Source organism: Rhinoraja longicauda, chromosome 6, assembly GCF_053455715.1.
Source record: "Rhinoraja longicauda isolate Sanriku21f chromosome 6, sRhiLon1.1, whole genome shotgun sequence".
NCBI classification, from domain to species: Eukaryota; Metazoa; Chordata; class Chondrichthyes; order Rajiformes; family Arhynchobatidae; genus Rhinoraja; species Rhinoraja longicauda.
Window position 1 is genome coordinate 42,717,176 of NC_135958.1, and position 24,003 is coordinate 42,741,178.

The 24,003-nt window shown below is 42.5% G+C and overlaps 1 protein-coding gene across 1 annotated transcript in view; it reads left to right on the plus strand.

Annotated features, from left to right (window-relative positions):
- Positions 1 to 24,003, plus strand: part of zcchc14 (zinc finger, CCHC domain containing 14) — a 149,356-nt gene that overhangs the window by 21,978 nt on the left and 103,375 nt on the right. The window contains exon 2 of the mRNA XM_078400866.1: positions 18,356 to 18,467. Within this exon, the coding sequence (XP_078256992.1) occupies positions 18,356 to 18,467 (112 nt within the window). The remainder of the gene's footprint in view (positions 1 to 18,355; positions 18,468 to 24,003) is intronic.

Here is a 24,003-nt window from a genome sequence, read left to right on the forward strand (position 1 = left end):
GCCCTTTCTGTTCTGTTATATTAGAACTTTAAATCCATGTTTGATTATTTTTCTATAAATGCTTTGGTCCATGTCAACCCAAACGTCCTGAGACCCTTAGCTATGGTGCATCAGCTCAGAATAATGTCCAAAGAAAAGAAGCCATTAGCAAGGCCAATGATGGAGGTGTAATGACTAAAGCAGCAAACTAGTAATCCATGGCCTTGGATTACAATCTTAAGACCCGAGTTCAAATTCTATCATGGCAGCGGTGATAAGTAAATTCAGTTTAATAAAAATGGAATTTTAATAAAAAACAAGATTTTCGTAATAATGAGTATGAATTCACTCCAGTTAAAACCCACCATTTCACTATTGCTTTATGGGAGTAAATCTGCTATCCTTTCTCAGTCTGTCTGTTCTATAAGTGAGCTGGATGTATACCAATGTGGTTGACTCTGAAATGGCCCAGCAAACCAGAGGCAATTAGGTATGGGCACTAAATAATAGTTTAATCATGTTGCCCACATCCTGAAAAAAATTACATTTTAAAGAAAGAACAATCAGGTGACAGAATAGCAGAGTGGTTAGTGCAATTTGAAAAGTCCGGGAGCAGAGCAAGGACGCCCGTTGGCTGAGCAGAAAAGTAAGTGCTAGTTTAAGTGAGAAGTCAGGTAAATTGGACAATCAGGCAATTTAATTGGTGATATAAGCAATACTTGCAAAAGGGTGCAGCCCTGTTCGGGTGCAGCCCAGTGAGAAAAGTGCGAGTCTTTGGCTGCGAGTCTTCGGCGAGGAGGCTGAGGTGAGGAGGATACAATTGTTTTAAGCCAGAACTGGTTATAGGCACAAGGTGATGGCGGAAAAGTTGGTGCAGTGTGTTTCCTGCAGGATGTGGGAAGACAGGGACGTCGCTGGAGCTTCTGGGAGCTACACCTGCAAGAACTGTGTCCAGGTGCAGCTCCTGAAGGGACGTGTGGTGGAGTTGGAGAGGCAGTTGGATGACCTCAGGGCCATCCGGGAATGCGAGAGTTTCCTCGACAGGACCTATTGTGAGGCTGTCACGCCAAGGGTCCAGGTCGAGCGAAGGTGGGAGACTGTTTCAGGGGGGAGTGGACGTGGACGTGGACTACAGTAGACCCCAGTGGCTGTGCCTATTGCAAATAGGTATACCCTCTTGAGAACTGTCGGGGCAGAAGACGTTTCCAGTCCGAGTGGCGGAAGTCCGAGTGGCGGACCTGTTGGCAAGGATACTCGACAGGGGAGACCGAAGTCTGGAAGAGCCATAGTGGTCGGTGACTCCATAGTCCGAGGGACGGACAGAAGATTCTGTGGCAGCAGGAGGGACTTGAGGATGGTCTGTTGCCTCCCTGGTGCCAGGGTTCAACACATCACAGACCGGCTTCAGAAAATCCTAATGAGGGAAGGCGATCAACCTGAAGTCGTTGTGCACGTGGGCACGAATGACGTCGGGCGGAAGAGGAAGGAGGTGCTACAGCGGGAGTTTAGAGAGTTGGGAAAAACACTGAGAAGTAGGACGTCGAAGGTGGTTATCTCTGGACTGCTACCGGTACCTCGTGCTGGTGAGGCCAGGAACAGAGAGATAGAGGGTATGAATTTATGGCTGAGGGACTGGTGCAGGGAGCAGGGATTTAGATTTCTGGACCACTGGGATCTCTTCTGGGCTAGGGGTGACTTGTACAAAAGGGACGGGTTGCATCTTAACAGCAGGGGGACAAACATTCTGGCAGGCAGGTTTGCTAGTGTGACACCTGTGGCTTTAAACTAAGTAGTGGGGGGGAGGGGTTAACAAATTGGGAATATGAAGATGAGGTAAAAGGGAATACAGGAGATATTGCAAAAGACTCTCGGAAGAATGGGAACAGAAGTTCTAGAGGGGAAAAGAAATTAAGGGCAGGGCCAATTGTGAACGATGTGAGAGGGGAGGTAAATACAGAAGTTAAAGTGTTGTACTTAAATGCGCGTAGTATAAAAAATAAAGTGGATGAGCTTGAGGCTCAGTTAGTCATGGGCAAGAATGATGTTGTAGGGATCACTGAGACATGGCTACAAGAGGACCAGGGCTGGGAACTGAATATTCAGGGGTACACAACGTATAGAAAAGACAGACAGGTGGGCAGAGGGGGTGGGGTTGCTCTGATGGTAAGGAATGATATTCATTCCCTTGCAAGGGGTGACATAGAATCAGGAGATGTTGAATCAGTATGGATAGAAATGAGAAATTGTAAGGGTAAAAAAACCCTAATGGGAGTTATCTATAGGCCCCCAAACAGTAGCCTTGACATAGGGTGCAAGTTGAATCAGGAGATAAAATTGGCGTGTCAAAAATGTAATGCTACGGTGGTTATGGGAGATTTCAACATGCAGGTAGACTGGGAAAATCAGGTTGGAAATGGACCCCAGGAAAGAGAGTTTGTAGAGTGCCTTCGAGATGGATTCTTAGAACAGCTTGTACTGGAGCCTACCAGGGAGAAGGCAATTCTGGATTTAGTGTTGTGTAATGATCCTGATCTGATAAGGGGACTAGAGGTAAAAGAGCCATTAGGAGGCAGTGATCACAACATGATAAGTTTTACTCTGCAAATGGAAAGGCAGAAGGGAAAATCGGAAGTGTCGGTATTACAGTATAGCAAAGGGGATTACAGAGGCATGAGGCAGGAGCTGGCCAAAATTGATTGGAAGGAGGCCCTAGCAGGGAAGACGGTAGAACAGCAATGGCAGGTATTCCTGGGAATAATGCAGAGGTTGCAGGATCAATTTATTCCAAAGAGGTGGAAAGACTCTAAGGGGAGTAAGAGACACCTGTGGCTGACGAGGGAAGTCAGGGACAGCATAAAAATTAAGGAGAGGAAGTATAACATAGCAAAGAAGAGTGGGAAGACAGAGGATTGGGACTCTTTTAAAGAGCAACAAAAGTTAACTAAAAAGGCAATACGGGGAGAAAAGATGAGGTACGAGGGTAAACTAGCCAATAATATAAAGGAGGATAGCAAAAGTTTTTTTAGGTACGTGAAGAGGAAAAAAATAGTCAAGGCAAATGTGGGTCCCTTGAAGACAGAAGCAGGGGAATTTATTATGGGGAACAAAGAAATGGCAGACGAGTTAAACCGTTACTTTGGATCTGTCTTCACTGAGGAAGATACACACAATCTCCCAAATGTTCTAGGGGCCGGAGAACCTAGGGTGATGGAGGAACTGAAGGAAATCCACATTAGGCAGGAAGTGGTTTTGGGTAGACTGATGGGACTGAAGGCTGATAAATCCCCAGGGCCTGATGGTCTGCATCCCAGAGTACTTAAGGAGGTGGCTCTAGAAATAGTGGAAGCATTGGAGATCATTTTTCAATGTTCTATAGATTCAGGATCAGTTCCTGTGGATTGGAGGATAGCAAATGTTATCCCACTTTTTAAGAAAGGAGGGAGAGAGAAAACGGGTAATTATAGACCAGTTAGTCTGACATCAGTGGTGGGGAAGATGCTGGAGTCAATTATAAAAGACGAAATTGCTGAGCATTTGGATAGCAGTAACGGGATCATTCCGAGTCAGCATGGATTTACGAAGGGGAAATCATGCTTGACAAATCTACTGGAATTTTTTGAGGATGTAACTAGGAAAATTGACAAGGGAGAGTCAGTGGATGTGGTGTACCTCGACTTTCAGAAAGCCTTCGACAAGGTCCCACATAGGAGATTAGTGGGCAAAATTAGGGCACATGGTATTGGGGGTAGGGTACTGACATGAATAGAAAATTGGTTGACAGACAGAAAGCAAAGAGTGGGGATAAATTCACCCTATGAATTTATTAAATGTCAATAGAAACCAATGGTGGCCATTACAGAGACTGAGTTGAGAGGGATGGGAATGGTAGCTCAACGGTCCAGGGTTTCCATGTTTCAGGCGTAATTGAGTGGGAGGTAAAAGAGGCCATTGTTTTACTAATGAGGGAGAATGTCGCGGCGGTACTCAGAGTTCAGACTGGAGGGTGAAATCACTGAGGCAATATGGGTAGAACTCAAAAATAAGAAAGATGCAAGCACTCTGATTATACTGTAGACCTCCCAGTGGCCAATGGGAGATGGGGGAACAGATATGTTGACAGATTATGGATTGTTGCAAAATATATATTTTTAATGTTGGACGACTTCCTCAATGATTGACTGGGACATACTCAGTGCAAAAGGCTTGAGCAGGGCAGGATTTGTTAGGTGTATCCAAGAATGTTCCCTGAAACAGTATGTGGATAGTCTGACTCAAGGAGGGACTATCCTGGACCTTGTAATGGGAAATGAGATTGGCCAGGGGTTTCAGTAGAAGAGTATTTTGGGAACAGTGATCACAATTCCATAAGTTTTAAGATGGTTATGAATAAGGATGTCTGGATCTTTGGGGGGGGGGGGGGGGTTGAGAGAACATACAAAATTGGGGCAAGGCAGTAAAACATTTATTTGGAAGAATCTAGGGAGAATAAATTGTGAGAGTTGTTATTGGGTAAGTCCGCATGTGGGAGTTGTTTAAAGGCCGCCTGATCACAGTTCAGGATTGGCATATTTCAGTAAGGAGGAAGGATCAGGATAACATGCTAAAGGAACTTTGGAAGACCAAAGAGATTATAAATGTGGTCAAAAAGAAAAAGGAATCATTTGTAACATTCAGAAAGATGAAATCTTTCTGCCTGTTTGAGGAATATAAAGCAAGCAGATAAGAACTCGAGCAGGCAATTAAAAGGGCCTAAAGGGACCTTGAAATGTCATTGGTCAATCGATGGAAGAAAATTCCAAGAATAATTATACATTAAAACCAGAAAGAAGGAAAAACCTTTGAAGGATAAAGGAGGGAATTTATGCTTGGAGTCAGTGGATTTAGTACTAAATGTGTATTTTGCAATGTTATTCACCAAGGAGAAGGGCAAGGCAGATAGTCATAGAGTCATGGAGTGATACAGTGTGGAAACAGGCCCTTCGGCCCTACTTGCCCACACCGGCCAACATGTCCCAGCTACACTAGTTCCACCTGCCTGTGTTTGGTCCCTATCCCTCCAAACCTGTCTACTGGTTCTTAAATGTTGCGATTGTCCCTGCCTCAACTACCTCGTCTGGCAGGGTAAGTCCGCATGTGACATGTGGGAGTTGTTTAAAGGCCACCTGATCACAGTTCAGGATCAGCATATTTCAATAAGGAGGAAGGACCAGGATGACAAGCTAAAGGAACTTGGATGAACAAAGAGATTGTAATTTTGGTCAATCCATACACCCACCACCCTTTGTGTGAAAAAGTTACCCCTCAGATTCCTATTAAGTCAGATCTGTTTGGAGTATAATAATATGCTCGGGCAGTTTGAGGTCAATAAGGAGTATTGGGTCTCATGAAAAGCATTAAGATGACTAAATCCCCAGGGACTGTTGAAATCTATCCTAGGTTACTGAGAGAGGCAAGAGACCTCTCTAGCTACAATCAAGATCCTGGAGAACTGGAGAGTACTCTGTGTTGTTCCTTTTTATAGAGGGGAAGGAGACATAATCCAGGAAATTCTAGGCCGGTGAACCTCATGTCAGTGTTGTAGAAGTTATTGGAGAAGATTCTTCACGATAGGATGTAGTTACAATTGGGAGAAAATGGGTTAATTAGGGACAGTCACAACGGCTTTCCCATCAACTCTCCCTGTTCCACCATCAAAGAATTTGAGCACATTTTTCAAACGTGATTTACCTTTCGTAAAACCACATTGACAAGGCTTAATTAGAATTAATTCAGAAGGGTCTCAACCCGAAACGTCACCCATTCCTTCTCTCCAGGGATGCTGCCTGTCCCGCTGAGTTACTCCAGCATTTTGTGTCTACCTTCGATTTAAACCAACATCTGCAGTTCTTTCCTGCACAAGGCTTAATTAGACGTAGCTTTACCAAATGATTCACAATTTCCTCTTTGATTATTAACTGAAGCGTCTGTCTAATAATCAAGTCAAGTCAAATTTATTTGTCACATACACATACTCGATGTGCAGTGAAATGAAAGTGGCAATGCCTGCGGGTTGTGCACAAAAATAATTACAGTTACAGCATATAAATAAAGTTAATAAGTTACTAAACATAGCACAAAAAGTGTCGACAAAAATTTAGTCTCTGGGGTTATCAAAGTTGACAGTCCTGATGGCCTGTGGGAAGAAGCTCCGTCTCATCCTCTCCGTTTTCACAGCGTGACAGCGGAGGCGTTTGCCTGACCGTAGCATCTGGAACAGTCCGTTACTGGGGTGGCAGGGGTCCCTCATGATCTTGCTTGCTCTGGATCTGCACCTCCTGATGTATAGGTCCTGCAGGGGGACGAGTGTAGTTCCCATGGTGCGTTCTGCCGAACGCACTACTCTCTGCAGGGCCATCCTGTCCTGGGCAGAGCTGTTCCCAAACCAGACTGTAATGTTGCCGGACAGGATGCTCTCTACAGCCCCAGAGTAGAAGCAATGAAGGATCCTCAGCGACACTCTGAATTTCCTCAGTTGTCTATGAAACTAACATTACTGTGGTTCCCTGTCTTCTGCCTTTCTACATATTTGAACATTGGCTGTTTTCCAAAGTTTCTGATAGCATCTGGAGTTTATTGACTTTTGAAAAATTTCAACTGATGGGCTATCCCTGCCGCCACTTCCTTTGAAACCCTGGCGTGTAATCCTCTGGTCCTGACAACTTGTCCGCCTCTAGCCACTGAGTTTCTTCAAGATCCCTTGTAATTAGGATTTTTGTAAATTGTATCATTTTATTTGAATTCAGTCCTTCTGATATCCTAGGGAAAGAGAAAGCACAGACTTCCACCATGAGGACTAATGGGAAAAGAAATCAATATGTCTGCTATTTCTTTTCATTTGCTTTTATTAGTGCATTATCCTTGTTCTCTGGAGCCCCTATGTTTACCTTAGCTGCCTTCTTCCTACTTATATATCCATGGAAATTTTTAGTATTTGTTTTTATATTACATGCAATTTGTTGCAGGGAATAGTATGTTTGACCTGAATTGGGCTGCACACAAAGACCATCTCGTTGAGCAGTGAGTGAGTTTCTCAAACGTCTGTTTATTCAAGGCCTGAACAGTATATATAGTGGGAAAAACTTTGAGAGAACCCAAAGTGTTTTAAGATTCTCAGCACCCACAGCCTTTGATATTCTGTGTTTCAATGGTTACAGGTGGATTTTAGAGTTTTGAAATAATTCATCAGTTATCAAAATGTCTTTGTAATTATTCATACTTGTTTTCCCTCTCTTAGAGGGAGACCTTCAACATATTATCCCTTTTAATTTAAAGAAGCATCCTAGACTATGTTAAACATAGAAATAGATGCAGGAGAAGGCCATTTGGCCCATGTTGGCTTTTTTCATCATGCTTCCCCAGTATGTACTTTCTTGGGTTAAATATATTATAAAGTTGTCCAATATATTATCTAATTTCCAGAATTACCTACATCTCATTGCTTTTGACCGGGCCCAAGTAAACCATATTGGATAACACCATCTATAAACCTTGTGGAAGTAATTGCTGCCTATTTATCTTTCTTCCTACCTGCTTGATTAATATCTGCATTTTCAACATATTTTCTTGCTTTATATTGTACCAAAATGATCAAAACCATTACAATCAATAATTGTGTAAATATTAATACGTGATATAATGCTAATTTTAGTATTATCATGATATTAGCATTCAGCCTTTAATTTCAGGCTCTTTTCTGCCAATGCCTTTTATTTTCAAAATGTCCTCTACTTCACTGCCATACTTCTGAATATTGTTAGAGCTCTTGGTCCATTCATGAACGACTATCTCCCGGACAATCATCATTGCCTTCAATGAGCATGAAGATGTGATATTGGCAGAAGTTTGGTTGCAATAAATCTCCTAATGTCTCATCCAAATCATTTTGTAGCATAACAATGTTGCATAAATGCTGCCTCGGCAAGGCCACCAGCATAATCAGGGATGAGTCTCACCCTGGACACTCCCACTTCTTCCCTTTCCTATCAGGTAAGAGGTGCAGAAGTGTGAAATGCATACCTCTAGTTTCTGGGACAGTTTCTTCCAAGCTGTTATCAGGTTAACTGAACCATCCTATCACCAACTAGAGAGCGATCCTGACCTACCATCTACCTCATTGGAGACTCTCGGACTATCTTTAATCAGACTTTACTGGACATTATCTTGCACTACACCTTATTCCTTTTATTCTGTATCTGTACACTGTGGACGGCTTGATTGAAATCATGTATAGTCTTTCCGCTGACTGGATAGCATGCAACAAAACAGCTTTTCACTGTACCTTGGTACATATAATAATAATAATACATTTTATTTATATAGCGCTTTTCATATACTCAAAGACGCTTTACAGAGATTTTGAGAACATAGGGGAAATGAATAAATAGATAAATAAGTAAATAAATAAATGAACAGAGAAAGGAGACAGAAGGTGAGGTGATCTTCAGTGGTTGAAGGCAGTACTGAACAGGTGAGACTTCAGCAATGTTTTGAATGTGGTGAGTGTGGGGGAGTCTCTAACGGTTTGGGGTAGTGAGTTCCATAGGGTGGGAGCAGCGATGGAGAAAGCCCTGTCCCCCCAGGATCTGAGTTTAGTCCGGATGTGGGGGGATAGGAGATTGGCAGCGGCAGAGCGGAGGGTGCAGGTGGGAGTGTGCCTGTGGAGGAGGTCGGTCAGGTAGGATGGGGCCAGGTTATGGAGGGCTTTGTAGGTTATGAGGAGGATTTTGTACTGGATTCTCTGGGGGATGGGGAGCCAGTGGAGTTTATAAAGGACGGGGGTGGGAAAACCAACCTGCAGGAGAAGCTCATGTTGTCCTTCTATCGCTGCTCCATCGAGAGTGTGCTGGCATACTGTATAACCACATGGTATGCCAGCTGCTCAGAAAAGGACAGGAAGGCCCTTCAGAGGGTCATCACGACGGCCCAGAAGATCATCGGCTGCTCACTGCCCTCCCTGGAGCACCTGTTCAGCCTACGCTGCCTCAGTAGAGCAGGCAAAATAATAAAAGATCCATCCCACCCCGGCCACCGTCTGTTTGTTCATCTGCCCTCTGGTCGACGTTTCAGGTCGATCAAATCCCGAACAAACAGACTTAAGAACAGTTTTTACCCCAGGGCCATACGAGAACTGAACACTACCTTTGCACTAGGCAACACCGTTAAAAAATCTTGTACTTAATATAATTGTATTTAATTGTATTTATGTATTTATTTGTTTTTGCATTTATTGCATATATGTTTGTACGCACCGTCAGGATTGGCTATTTTTTAATTTCGTTGTACTCGTTGCAATGACAATAAATGAATATTATTATTATTATTATTATTATTATTATTATTATTATTATTATTATTATTATTATTATATGGTCACGGATCAAGGTGTGTGTGAGTAGACGGGCAGCGGAGTTTTGAATGTATGACAATAAACTAAACAAAGTTTACTGTTATCAAATGTTAATCTGATTGAACCATCAGTTCCTGGTCTCTGATGGTGATCTCTCTCGTGAGAGCCTGCATTATAACTTTATGGCCAGGTAGAATAAAACTCCATCCCTTATTTTCATACCATTTAGCAGAGGCAGTGACATAAAGTTTTCTCTACCAGAGAGCAACACTTGCAAAGAAGCCATTAGTGTTTACATCAATTTCAAGCTTACAGTTCTTATAATGTGTAAATCTCAACTAGACTCTATTGCATTTCTCATCTCTTCTGGGCAGGTGCAGTGATTCTCTTCTTGATGACCTCTATCCAACCTGATGCCCCTTTATTCTTCATCAATTATTGCAGCATGGCCTGGAGCATTGTGTACTGGTATCCAAGTTCCTTTTTTATGTTGCCCAATATTCTGCACATGGTATGGGACAAAAGTCTTATTCTTCAGCTGGTATAGCCATGGAGAACAACTGTAATATATGTTCCTCGAGCGTCCTGGCGTCCCTGATCCACTTGACTAGCTATAGTCAGCGATCGTAGGTCGCAGTCATGTTACATGTCCTGACTCTCTGCTTCAGTTGTTGAATCTATATCCAATTGAGGCCAATTGTTGAATGCCTCTCTATAACTAGGACATTAATCAGTTGTGTTTGGCACCACGCACATGTTGCCTATGCTCTTCCTGAAAATTATTACACACTTTTATCTATCTATTTATTGTCCCTTCATGTGGCTTGAGTATTTTAACTACCTTAAGAAATGCTTCCTCCTCTGCCTTACTGGATGTTTCGGCATCCTTTAATCACAATACTGCCAATCGCTGTATTTTCTCTCTAGGATGTACTTATTGTTGATTAAATCCTGCATCATCTATCATATCAACTGTGGCTATCCCTGCTGCATACCCTGATTCCACACTCTCTTCTAGTCCTCTTTGAGCTACACGTGTTTTTATCCTTTTTCCAATTACTGCTCCCTTAACGGTTTTTGGAATAATCCCTTTGTAAGTGTAGAACACCTTTCCAGAATGGCCAGCCCTGTTAGGGTAAGCATCACCTGGATGTAATAGTAATGGGGAGCAAGAGTTACTTTCGTTCCAAAGTCCTGGAGAAACTCAGCGGGTCAGGCAACATTTCTGGAAAACAAGGATAGGTGATGTTCCCTTCTTCTCCAGGGATGTTGCCTGACCTGCTGAATTATACTCCAGCACTGTGTGTCTTTTTTTTGGAAGCCAGCATGTGCAGTTCCTTGTTTCTATTTCTTACTTTGTCTTCCTTCAGAGTCATCACTGACCTGTGACCATCCACCACCTTAATATCCTCATCACAGAGGGTTGGGCTTTTGGTAGTGGCGGTTTCAGGTGAATAAGTTAGACATCAATTTAACCAAGCCATCCAACGTTGATCTCCACATAATACTGTAATGGGGTCTGTGGACTCCTATGAGAAATTATATTCTGTATTTGTGTATCTCCCTTTTGATCTCCAGGGAGCCCACCCCAAACATTATAATTCCAAAATGTCCAAGCAACATTTCCCCACCTCACAGTGCAGTTTGTCCTATCATTAGTGTAGCTCCATTTGTGCAGGTAGTTGTATTTCCACCATCATTTACAACCGTGTCCAGTCTGTCATTTATTCTTTATTCCAATTAGTTCCTCTGGTTCTTAAAGGTGGTCTCGTTGGAGCGCTCATGATTCCATCCTGATGCATGGATATTAGAAACCTGCAAAGAGACTGAAATAAATATCCAACCGCTGGTAGTATTAGTTAGGTTTCTTCTTTTTGGTTTATACTTCTTAAGTTGAATTCACTGTTTCCACCTAATATTCACCACCATGCCCACTGGGACACATGTTTCTTCTGCCACGAAAACACGATGCGGTCCACTGACCAAGACTAGAGACCAGCCCTTTCTGGGAGGAAGTTACCTGATCTCTTTGGCATTATGGCTTCAATATTTTTTCCTTTTCCCTATCTTAGATCCTGTGCTGATCAACTACCTTATTTTTTAGTTTATATACTTGCTTTACAAACTCCAGGATGTACCCAAAAACTTTCCCTTCCATTACAACTCCTTACTCCTCTAGTTATTACATCTTCCAGTCAGTTCATCGTTCATATGTTAACCTTGACCCTCTAGTTGGGTTTGCTCTGAACTCTTCAGAACGGCTGGGAGTACATTAACCCATTCCTGTCCAGTCATGATCAAGGCTTTTGTATGACTGTTCTGAACTATGCTCTTCATATGCTCCACTAATCCAGAACTCTGCAGCTGGTGGGGGATGTGAGCAAGACACAAGTCTTCTTCATTACCTTTCCCATGAAATGTGTTCCCTGATCAGAGTTTATCTGAACAGTGTCCCCCCCACCTAGGTATTATTTCTTCAGCTGGAAACCATGCAACCGTACAATCCTGGTATGGGAATGCATCTACCCAGTGAGTAAAGTAATCAAACAGTACTAAGTACCTTTTATTTTGAGACTAGGGAAAGGGTGCTGTGAAATCTATCTGTAAGTTTGTCAGCAGGCAATAAGCCCTCTCCCATTTTGCTCGAACACTATCTGATACTGCCCTTATCTTCTCTGCTTCTACGAGTTGCACAGTACTATGGGGAGAAGGTTAAACGATATGGCCCTATGTGCTTGGATCTGAAAAGAAAAGAAAACAAAGTTAAAACACAGATCAGACAAAACAAAAGGCATGCCTGTACCTCTCCTTTGTTAAGACCTTCAGAAGTAACTAAAAATTGAAGAACAAACAGTTAATTTCCACATTAAAAACTGGAAATGGAGGGGGGGGGGTGGAAATCGAACACAACGTCTTAAAGAAACACGGCCTAAGACATAAGAGATATGCAAATGTATTTCACATAGAGGAGCAGAATCATTCAGTCACATTCTATTCCATCTGTTCCAAGGGATTAATTCAACATTCTGCCAGAATGGATTTAACAAACTGGAACCAATCTTTGCTCTCGCTTCGTCTTGCATGCATCAAATTTAACTCGCACGTTGTCACACCTCATGCTACATGCTGAATCCACAGACCATTCACTCACTTCAAACACAATATAATTTTTACTCAAAAATCCAAGCAAGAGTAAAACACAAGGCTTTGATACACAAGAATGCTGGAAGACATTGTTTGTGCAGACACATACATATAAACATCCCCACATCAACCCAAGCTCTTTTAGCTTCCATTTCCCATTAGCATTCAAAAATCTTGAGGCATCGTTGTCCCTTCTTTGGTTGCTGTCAGGATGTCCTACATTCCTTAGTGAAGTGACTTTGTTTCCACAATGAAAACACATATCCTCTGGATACTCTTTCTTCACTGTTCCCTTATTTCTCCATTCTACTGGCTGACACTGCAAACTCCATCTTCAAGTTCGCCAACAACACCACCTTTGTTGGACGAATTATAGATGATGATGAGTATAGGCGGAAATTGATTGACTGGTCAAATGGTGCCAGAACAATAAACTTGCTCTCAACATCAGTAAGACCAAGGAACTGATTGTGGACTTTGGAAGAGAAAAAACGAGGATCCACATATCTATCCTAATCAATGGGATGGTGGCGGAGAGAGTCAAAAGCTTTAGATTCCTGGGCAGGCATATCTCTGAAGATCTCTCCTGGACCCAGCACATTGACTGAATCATAAAGAAAGCTCATCAATGCCTCAAAAAGCTGGAGTAACTCAGCAGGACAGGCAGCATCTCTGGAGAGAAGGAATGAGTGAAGTTTCGGGTCGAGACCCTTCTAAGGGCTGGTACGGCAACTCGAACGCTCAGGAACGAAGAAGATTGCAAAAAGTGGTGAACACTGCCCAGTCCATCATGGGCACTGACCTTCCCACCATTGAAGGGATCTACAAGAGTCGTTGCTTCAAAAAGGCAACCAGCATCATCAGAGAAGCACACCTCCCTGGCCACGCTCTCATTTCAGTCCTGCCAACAGGAAGAAGGTACAGGAACCTGAAAACTGAAATACCCAGGTCCAGGAGCAGCTCCTTCCCTACAATGATCAGGCTAACATCCAAATAGACTCCGAACTGAATAATCCTGGGGCATTATTTTTTACTTTGAACTATTATTGATATATATATATTGAACTTTGACTTATTATGGATTTTAAAGAGTACTATGTTTATATATCTGTGTGCTGCTGCAAGTAAGAATTTTATTGTTGCATTTTGGGACATTTGACAATAAAATACTCTTGACTTGACCTGATACTCCTTTACTTCTATTAACTTAAACATATAACTATAACTAAAATGTATCCTAGCCATGTACCTGTCTAAATGGTTCCTGAACTTTGCGATGGTAACTGCAGAATTGGTTCGGTTTAGTTTATTGTCACGTGTACAGAGGTACAGTGAAAAGCTTTGTTTTGAAAAGAATGTATGGGTGCTGCAGTGATGGGAGGGAGGACAAAGAGTTCTCCCAGGGTTTTGGGCAATCTAGTGAGGAGTTAGAGAGCATGATACAGCCCCCCCCCCCTTCAGGAACTGGCCCTTTCACAAGGAAATGGGGTTAATGTAAATCAAGCTTTACATGAATACATATAAATAATCTTTTATTGACCCGAGAAGTTGCAAGTCGCACTGCAGACAAATTTAAAGTGTTATATCATTGTACGTGATTCATGTTTTGGCTTGCATAGAATTTTATGAAGTTGCATTGAATGCTTTGCAGAGTCAAGGGTTGTAAAGTCTTTAAAAAGAAAAGCAATTGGGATCCCAAGTGTCTTGTAGTTCGTGATTTTTTAATTTTTTGGTGACTCCACACGTACTGCATGCTATTTCCATTCAAGGGATATGGGGAGAAGGCAGTTACTGATTGTGGATGATCAACCATGATCACAAGGGGTGCTGGCTCGAAGGGCCAAATGGCCTCCTCCTGCACCTAGTTTCTATTTTCTATAACTTATTCCAAAATTTCTTTTCCTCCAATTTCTTCTTTTAGCACCACAACTTATGGTTGCCCGACAACAATATGTGATCTACTTCTCTCATTATGGGTGGTAAAATTAAATATACTTGCCTGATTAAGAACCACGTTGTTGACAGTCATTCTGTGAGGTATCCTGCATGTTGCACTATTTGTTGGAGAGAATTGTCTGTTTTACCTGAATCGGGCAGGCCATCTCGTAGAGCAGCGGTGTTTTCTCAAACAAGTCAGTTTATTCAAGGCCTTGACAGTAGGCACTGGGAAACATTCTGAGAGAACCCAATGTGTTTTAAGATTTTCAGTACCCACAGCATATTCTTATATTCTTTTTCTGTATTACAGACTCTTATATTCTGTTTCAATGATAACAAGCGGATTTAATAAAACATTTTAATAATTAATCTGTCATCAATGTTTTTTTGTTATCATTCATACTTGTTTTCTCTCCTTTCGAGTAACCTTCAACTTTCTGTTCCATAGAAACATAGAAAACATGTGCAGGAGAAAGCCAATCGGCCCTTCAAGCTAGCACCGCCATTCAATAGTTTTCGTACTACTCTACGTGCCTTTGTAAATTGCCCCATGGGGACAAATAAAGTGTTTTTGAACTTGAACTTTGAACTTGAATATGATCATGACTGATCATCCAAAATCAGTACCCCATACTTGCTTTTTCCCTCCTCCTCGCTCCTATAATCAAATCCTCTCGCTATGAAGGCTAAAATGCCATTAGTTTTCTTCACTGCCTGCATGCTGTACCAGCATGTATACTTTCAGTGACTGATATACAAGGGCACCCAGGTCTTGTTGCACCTCCCCTTCTCCAAATCTGACACGATTCAGATAATCTGCAGAAGGGACTGGACCCGAAACGTCACCCATTCCTTCTCTCTGCCTGACCCGCTGAGTTACTCCAGCATTTTGTGTCTACATACCATTCAGATAATAATCTGCCTTCTTTTTCTTGCCACCAAAGTGGATAACCTCACATTTATCCACATTATACTGCATCTGCCATGCATCTGCCCACTCACCCCACCTATCTGTCACCTTGCAACCTCATGGCATCCTCCTCGCAGCTCACACTGCCACCCAGCTTTGTATCATCCGCAAACTTGGAGATGTTACATTTAATTCCCTCGTCTAAATCGTTAATATATATTGTAAATAGCTGGGGTCCCAGCATTGAGCCTTGCAGCACCCCACTAGTCACTGCCTGCCATTCTGAAAAGGACCCGTTAATTCTTACTCTTTGCTTCCTATCTGCCAACCAATTCTCTATCCATGTGAATACCCTACTCCCAATACCATGTGCTGTAATTTTGCACACTAATCTCTTGTGTGGGACCTTTGCAAAGGCTTTTTGAAAGTCCAGATACACCACATCCACTGGCTCTCCCTTATCCATTCCACTTGTTACATCCTCAAAAATTTCCAGACGATTAGTCAAGCATGATTTCCCCTTCATAAATCCATGTTGAGTTGACTGATCCAGTCACTGCTTTCCAAATGCACTGCTAATACAGCTTTAATAATCGACTCAAGCATCTTCCCCACTACTAATTGGTCTATTAGTAATTGGGCAATTAGTAAGACTAATTGGTCTATAATTCCCCGTTTTCTCTCTCCGCCTTTCTTAAAAAGTGGGGTTACATTAGTTACCCTCCAGTCCACAGGAACTGATCCAGAGTCTATAGAACATTGGAAAATGATCACCAATGCGTCCACGATTTCTAAGGCCACCTCCTTGAGTACTCTGAGATGCAGACCATCAGGTCCTGGGGATTTATCTGTGTTCAGTCACAACAGTTTAACTAACACTATTTCCTGACTAATGTGGATTCCCTTCAGTTCCTCCCTCCTGCTAGATCCTCGGTTCCCTATTATTTCTGGGAGATTGTTTGTGTCTACCTTAGTGAAGACAACCGTTTAACTGGTCTGCTATTTCCTCGTTTCTCATTATAAATTCATCTGTTTCAGACTAATCTTGTAAGTTTATCAATGATACAGAAATAGTGGAAGGGCATGTTGTGATAAGGAAACTACAATTGGATAAAGATAGATTGAGTGACTGGTCAAAAAACGGGCAAATCGAGTTTAATGTGGAAAAATGGGAGGTCATGCACTTTGGTCAGAGAAAGCAAACGGCAGAATATTATCTAAATGGAGAGAAACTGCAAATAGGTGAAGTACAGAGGAGTCTAAGTGTTGTCTCATGAGAGAAGGAATGGGCGACATTTCGGGTCGAGACCCTTCTTCAGACTGATGTCAGGGGGGGCGGGACAAAGGAAGGATATAGGTGGAGACAGGAAGATAGTGAGAGATCTGGGAAGGGGGAGGGGAAGAGAGGCCCTCTCTTCCCCTCCCCCTTCCCAGATCTCCCACTGTCCTCCTGTCTCCACCTATATCCTTCCTTTGTCCCGCCCCCTGACATCAGTCTGAAGAAGGGTCTCGACCCGAAACGTCGCCCATTCCTTTTCTCCCGAGATGCTGCCTGACCTGCTGAGTTACTCCAGCATTTTGTGAATAAATACCTTCGATTTATACCAGCATCTGCAGTTATTTTCTTACACTAGTCTAAGTGTTGTGGTGCATGAACAACAAGTAGTTAAGAAGGCAAATAGCATTTTGACCATCATGGTGACAGAGTAAGGAGGTTTTGTTGCAATTGTACAGGGTATGGGTGCTGCCTTGCCTGGAATACCACATATTTTGGTTCTCTTACCTAAACCAAATATAGTAACATTGGATTTATTCACAAAATGCTGGAGTAACTCAGCAGGTCAGGCAGCATCTCGGGAGAGAAGGAATGGGTGACGTTTCGGGTCGAGACATTGGAGGCAGTCCAAAGAACATTCACCAGACTAATTCCTGGGATAAGAGGCTTATGCGACCAAGAGAGACCAAATAGTTTGCACCTTCTTTAATATCCCTTCTACCTTTGCTGCTGCTTTAAGTGTCTTGTGTACCTATACCTCTAGGTCATTCTGTTCTACATCTACAGGGTCCTACCATTAACTGTAGGTTGCGCCCTGGTTTAACTGGCCAAGTACAACATCTTGCACTTGTCTATTTTAAATTCCATCTGCGATTACTTGGTCTACTTTCCCAGTTCATCCAGATCTTGTTGTAATCTTAGATAGCCAACCTCAATGTCCACTATACCAGCAGTTCTCGTATCATCCACAAAATTACGAACCATGTTAACAACATTGCCATCCAAATTGTTATTATAGATGACAATCAATGGGCGACCCAGCACTGATCCTGTTGGCACACTACTGGTCATAGGCCTCCAATCTGAAAATAAACCCCCTACTACCACCCTTTGACATCAAGCCAGTTTTGTATCCAACTGGCTAGCTGACCCTGGATCCCATGTGATCTAATCTTACAGACAAGCCTGCTATGTGGGTCCCTGTTGAAGTCCACGTTGACCATATCCACTGCCCTGCCGCCAATCAATTCTCTTTGTCGTCTTTTCAAACAAAAAACCGGTTACACTTGTGAGATACGATTTCCTGTGCAGAAAGCCATGCTGAATGCCACTAATCAGTCCTTGCATTTTCTAATGCTTAGATCACTCGAACTATTTAAAGTGCAGGTGGATAAATATTTGGCAGCTTGAGTAATGAGGGGAATGGAGAAAAGGCACAGAAAAGGATTTGAGGCAGCATTTGTCAGGATCATATTAAATGCAGGCCAGGCTTGAAGGACCTATGGCTGACTTCTGCTCCCATTTTCTTGCGTTCTTCTGAAATCGTAATCATTATTTCTTTTTTGTTCAATTATACATGTTGCGCATTTTCTTATGACTTTGTGTCGATTTTGTTTTGAAGATGTGACATTTTAATTCAATTTTTCAAATTTTCAATGTGATTGTGTGATCAGAAAATGTTTCTGCAGGTTTTAAGGAAACATAATTGTTTTTCTTTTTAAAGACAGTACACAGAGCTGAAAGTGGTGTGCACTGTTTACAGAATGCATTGCAGGGATCAGCACATTCATGTGACGAATCCTCCCCAAAACGGTCTTCAGTCAAGCATTCAAAATGTAAGTTGCAATGTGCTCAAATCTTACCTGTGCCAGTTGGAACCCTAGATTAATCTAGATAATTGATATATATCGATATATATTATGATATAGTTGGGATTACGGAGACATGGCTCCAGGGTGACCAAGGCTGGGAGCTGAACATCCAGGGATATTCAATATTCAGGAGGGATAGACAGAAAGGAAAAGGAGGTGGGGTAGCGTAGCTGGTTAGAGAGGAGATTAACGCAATAGAAAGGAAGGACATTAGGTTGGAGGATGTGGAATCGATATGGGCAGAGCTGCGAAACACTAAGGGGCAGAAAACGCTAGTGGGAGTTCTGTACAGGCCACCTAACAGTAGTAGTAGAGTTGTGGATGGCATCAAACAGGAAATTAGAAATGCGTGCAACAAAGGTAAAACAGTTATAATGGGCGACTTCAATCTACATATAGATTGGGTGAATCAAATTGGCAGAGGTGCTGAGGAAGAGGATTTCTTGGAATGTATACGGGATAGTTTTCTAAACCAACATGTAGAGGAACCAACGAGAGAGCAGGCTATTCTAGACTGGGTATTGAGTAATGAGGAAGGGTTAGTTAGCAGTCTTGATGTGCGTGACCCATTGGGCAAGAGTGACCATAATATGGTTGAGTTCTTCATTAGGATGGAGAGTCACATAGTTAATTCAGAAACAACGGTTCTAAACTTAAATAAAGTTAACTTTGAGGGCATGAGACGTGAATTGGCCAAGATAGACTGGCAATTGATTCTTAACGGGTTGACGGTGGATATGCAATGGAAGGCATTTAAAGACCGCATGGATGAACTACAACAATTGTTCATCCCAGTTTGGCAAAAGAATAATCAGGGAAGGTAGTGCATCCATGGCTAACAAGGGAGATTAGGGATAGTATCAAAACAAAAGATGAAGCGTACAAATTAGCAAGAAAAAGCAGCCTACCAGAGGACTGGGAGAAATTCAGAGTCCAGCAGAGGAGGACAAAGGGCTTAATTAGGAAAGGGAAAATAGATTATGAAAGAAAACTGGCAGGGAACATAAAAACTGACTGCAAAAGCTTTTATAGATATGTGAAGAGAAAAAGATTAGTTAAAAAAAATGTAGGTCCCTTGCATTTATATTCTTCAATTATCTCCAAACGATTTGAAAAGTTCTTGCCAGATTTAATTGATGAAGACCAGACTGGTTTCATAATAGGCAGACAAACACAGGACAGTATTAGAAGAACCCTACATATAATACACAAGATTCAAAAGGAATGTACGCGCGCTGTCCTGATAAGTTAAAACAAATGTAGGTCCCTTGCAGTCAGAAACAGGTGAATTGATCATGGGGAACAAGGACATGGCAGACTAATTGAATAACTACTTTGGTTCTGTCTTCACTAAGGAAGACATAAATAATCTGCCGGAAATAGCAGGGGACCGGGGGTCAAATGAGATGGAGGAACTGAGTGAAATCCAGGTTAGTCGGGAAGTGGTGTTAGGTAAATTGAATGGATTAAAGGCCGATAAATCCCCAGGGCCAGATAGGCTGCATCCCAGAGTGCTTAAGGAGGTAGCCCCAGAAATAGTGGATGCATTAGTGATAATTTTTCAAAACTCTTTAGATTCTGGAGTAGTTCCTGAGGATTGGAGGGTGGCTAATGTAACCCTACATTTCAAAAAGGGAGGGAGAGAGAAAACGGGGAATTATAGACCAGTTAGTCTAACATCGGTAGTGGGGAAAATGCTAGAGTCAGTTATTAAAGATGGGATAGCAGCACATTTGGAAAGTGGTGAAATCATTGGACAAAGTCAGCATGGATTTATGAAAGGTAAATCATGTCTGACGAATCTTATAGAATTTTTCGAGTATGTAACTAGTAGAGTGGATAAGGGAGAACCAGTGGATGTGTTATATCTAGACTTCCAGAAGGCTTTCGACAAGGTCCCACATAAGAGATTAGTATGCAAACTTAAAGCACACGGTATTGTGGGTTCAGTATTGATGTGGATAGAGAACTGGCTGGCAGACAGGGAAGCAAAGAGTAGGAATAAACGGGTCCTTTTCAGAATGGTAGGCAGTGACTAGTGGGGTACCGCAAGGCTCAGTGCTGGGACCCCAGCTATTTACAATATATATTAATGATTTGGACGAGGGAATTGAATGCAACATCTCCAAGTTTGCGGATGACACGAAGCTGGGGGGCAGTGTTAGCTGTGAGGAGGATGCTAGGAGGCTGCAACGTGACTTGGATAGGTTAGGTGAGTGGGCAAATGCATGGCAGATGCAGTATAATGTGGATAAATGTGAGGTTATCCACTTTGGTGGCAAGAACAGGAAAGCAGACTATTATCTGAATGGTGGCCGATTAGGAGAAGGGGAGATGCAACGAGACCTGGGTGTCATGGTACACCAGTCATTGAAAGTAGGCATGCAGGTGCAGCAGGCAGTGAAGAAAGTGAATGGTATGTTGGCATTCATAGCGAGGGGATTTGAGTATAGGAGCAGGGAGGTTATGCTGCAGTTGTACAGGGCATTGGTGAGACCACACCTGGAGTATTGCGTACAGTTTTGGTCTCCTAATCTGAGGAAAGACATTCTTGCCATAGAGGGAGTACAGAGGAGGTTCACCAGATTGATTCCTGGGATGGCAGGACTTTCATATGAAGAAAGACTGGATAGACTCGGCTTGTACTCGCTGGAATTTAGAAGATTGAGGGGGGATCTTATAGAGACTTACAAAATTCTTAAGGGGTTGGACAGGCTAGTTGCAGGAAGATTGTTCCCGATGTTGGGGAAGTCCAGAACAAGGGGCACAGTTTAAGGATAAGGGGAAGTCTTTTAGGACCGAGATGAGAAAGTTTTTTTTCACACAGAGAGTGGTGAATCTGTGGAATTCTCTGCCACAGAAGGTAGTTGAGGCCAGTTCATTGGCTATATTTAAGAGGGAGTTAGATGTGGCCCTTGTGGCTAAAGGGATCAGGGGGTATGGAGAGAAGGCAGGTACGGGATACTGAGTTGGATGATCAGCCATGATCATATTGAATGGCGGTGCAGGCTCGAAGGGCCGAATGGTCTACTCCTGCACCTATTTTCTATGTTTCTATATTGGACAGAAATCTGTAAATTAAACATTTTCAAACAGATTAATGGAATTAAGGAATCAGAAAAGAAAATGAATGTGCTATTTGACCTGCCGGGTCGCTTAATCAGTTTGTGTTTTGCTCCAGATGTTAGCATCTGCACTCTCTTGTGTGTCCAAGGAACATAGCAAAGTGCATTCTCTTGATCTACTCAGTGAAATGTGATGTAAATGTTGTTCTAAGTGACGTGGTAATGAAGATAATGAAGAATATGTGTGTGTGTGTGTGTGTGTACATATACATTTGGACATTGATCAGCTCCAGAAATAGGTGGAGAAATGGCAGATGCTGTTTAATCTGAGTGTGAGATGTTGCACTTTGTAAGGGTGAATGTGAGTGGAAAATATACAATTAATGGCAAGACCCTTAACAGCATTAATGTACAAAGGAAACCTGGGGTTCAAAGCCATTACTTTCTGAAAGTGGTCACACATGCAGGTAGTGGTAAAGAAGACATATGCTATGCTCGCCTTCATTGATTACGGAACTGAGTCAGGAAGTCATGATGCAGCTCTATAAGATTTGGGTTAGACTGCATTTGGAGTGTTGCATAAGTTTTGGTCAACCCATTACAGAAAGGACATGGATGCTTTGGAGAAGGTACAGAAAAGGTTTACCAAAATGCTGCCTAGTTTAGGTAGTATTAGCTACAAGGAGTGGTTAGAAAAACTGGGATTTTTTTCTTAGGAATGCCGGAGGTTGGGGGGAGCCCTGATAGAAGTATATATAAAATTATGAGAGACAATGTGGGTTGCCTGGGCTTTCTCTGGGTGCTCCGGTTGCCTCCCACATCCCAAAGATGTGTGGGTTTGTAGGTAAGTTGGCCTCTGTAAATTGCCACTGATGTAAAAGTAGAACATAAAACTAGTATGAATGATGGTCGGAATGGACTCGATGGGCCTGATTCCATGCTGCACCTCTAAGCTAAACTAAATGAAACAATAGGGTAGACAGTTGGGGTCTTTTTCCCCAGGGTGGACATGTCAAAGAATATAAGACATAGCTTTAAGGTGATAGGGTTGAAGTTTAAGGATGTTGAACGGGCCAGGTATTTTATACAGAGGTTGTTGAGTGCCCGGAACAAATTTCCAAGAGATGTGGAGGAAGCAGGTGCAATAGTGGCATTTAAGAGATTTTTAGATAGGCACATGGATATGCACGTGATATGAATGATGAGGATATATGGGTGGAGCTGAGAAATAAAAAGGGGATGATCATCTTGTTGGGAGTGTACTATAGGCCCCCCAAAAGGTCTACAAGAATAAGAGCAAATATACCAGGAGATTGCAGGCAGCTGCAAGACTGATAAGCACGTAGGAGTAGGAGATATTAACTTTCCCAATATAGGCTGGGACTGTCACAGGGCCAAAGGCTTAGATGGGGTGGAATTTGTCAAATGTGTTCAGGAATGTTTCCTCAGGCAATATGTAGAGGGCCCTATAAGTGAGAGGGCAAAGCATGATCTGCTCTTAGGAAATTGGGATGGGCAAGTGATTGAAGTGTCAGTGGGCGATCGTTTTGGGATCAGTGACCATTGAACTATTAGCTTAAAAATAGTTATGGATGAAGACAGGGCGGGTCCACAAGCTAAAATCCTGAATGGGAGCAGAGCCAACTTTGATGGTATCAGATAGGAACTTGCTGCAACTGATTGGAGTAAGTTGTTTGCAGGCAAATGGACGTCCGGAAAGCGTGCTGCTGTTAAACAAGTTGACAAGTGTGACAAAGAGTTCAGGGGAGGCATATTCCTGTTAGAGTGGAAAAAAAGACAGGTGTGGGTAATGAAGCTGGGATAGAAATATAGAAAATAGGTGCAGGAGGAGGCCATTTGGCCCTTCGAGCCAGCACCACCATTCATTGTGATCATGGCTGATCACCCACAATCAGTAACCTGTGCCTGCCTTCTCCCCATATCCCTTGATTCCACTAGCCCCGAGAGCTCTATCTAACTCTCTTTTAAATTCATCCAGTGAATTGGCCTCCACTGCCTTCTGTGGCAGAGAATTCCACAAATTCACAACTCTCTGGGTGAAAAGGTTTCTTCTCACCTCAGTTTTAAATGACCTCCCCTTTATTCTTAGACTGTGGCCTCTGGTTCTGGATTCCCCCAATATTGTTAACATTTTTCCTGCATTTGGCTTGTCCAATCCTTTTATAATTTTATACGTCTCTATAAGATCCCCTCTCATTCTTCTAAACTACAGTGAATACAAGCCCAGTCTTTCCAAGTTTTCCTCATATGACAGTCCCTCCATCCCAGGGATTAACCTCGTGAACCTACGCTGCACTCCCTCAATAGCAAGGACGAGAGAAATTGCGGCTCTAGTCAGGAAAGAGAAGTATGCATGGGACGGGAGTAACTGTGACTCTCTTAACTCCCGGAAAGGCTTTGGGGTACTCTGGTAA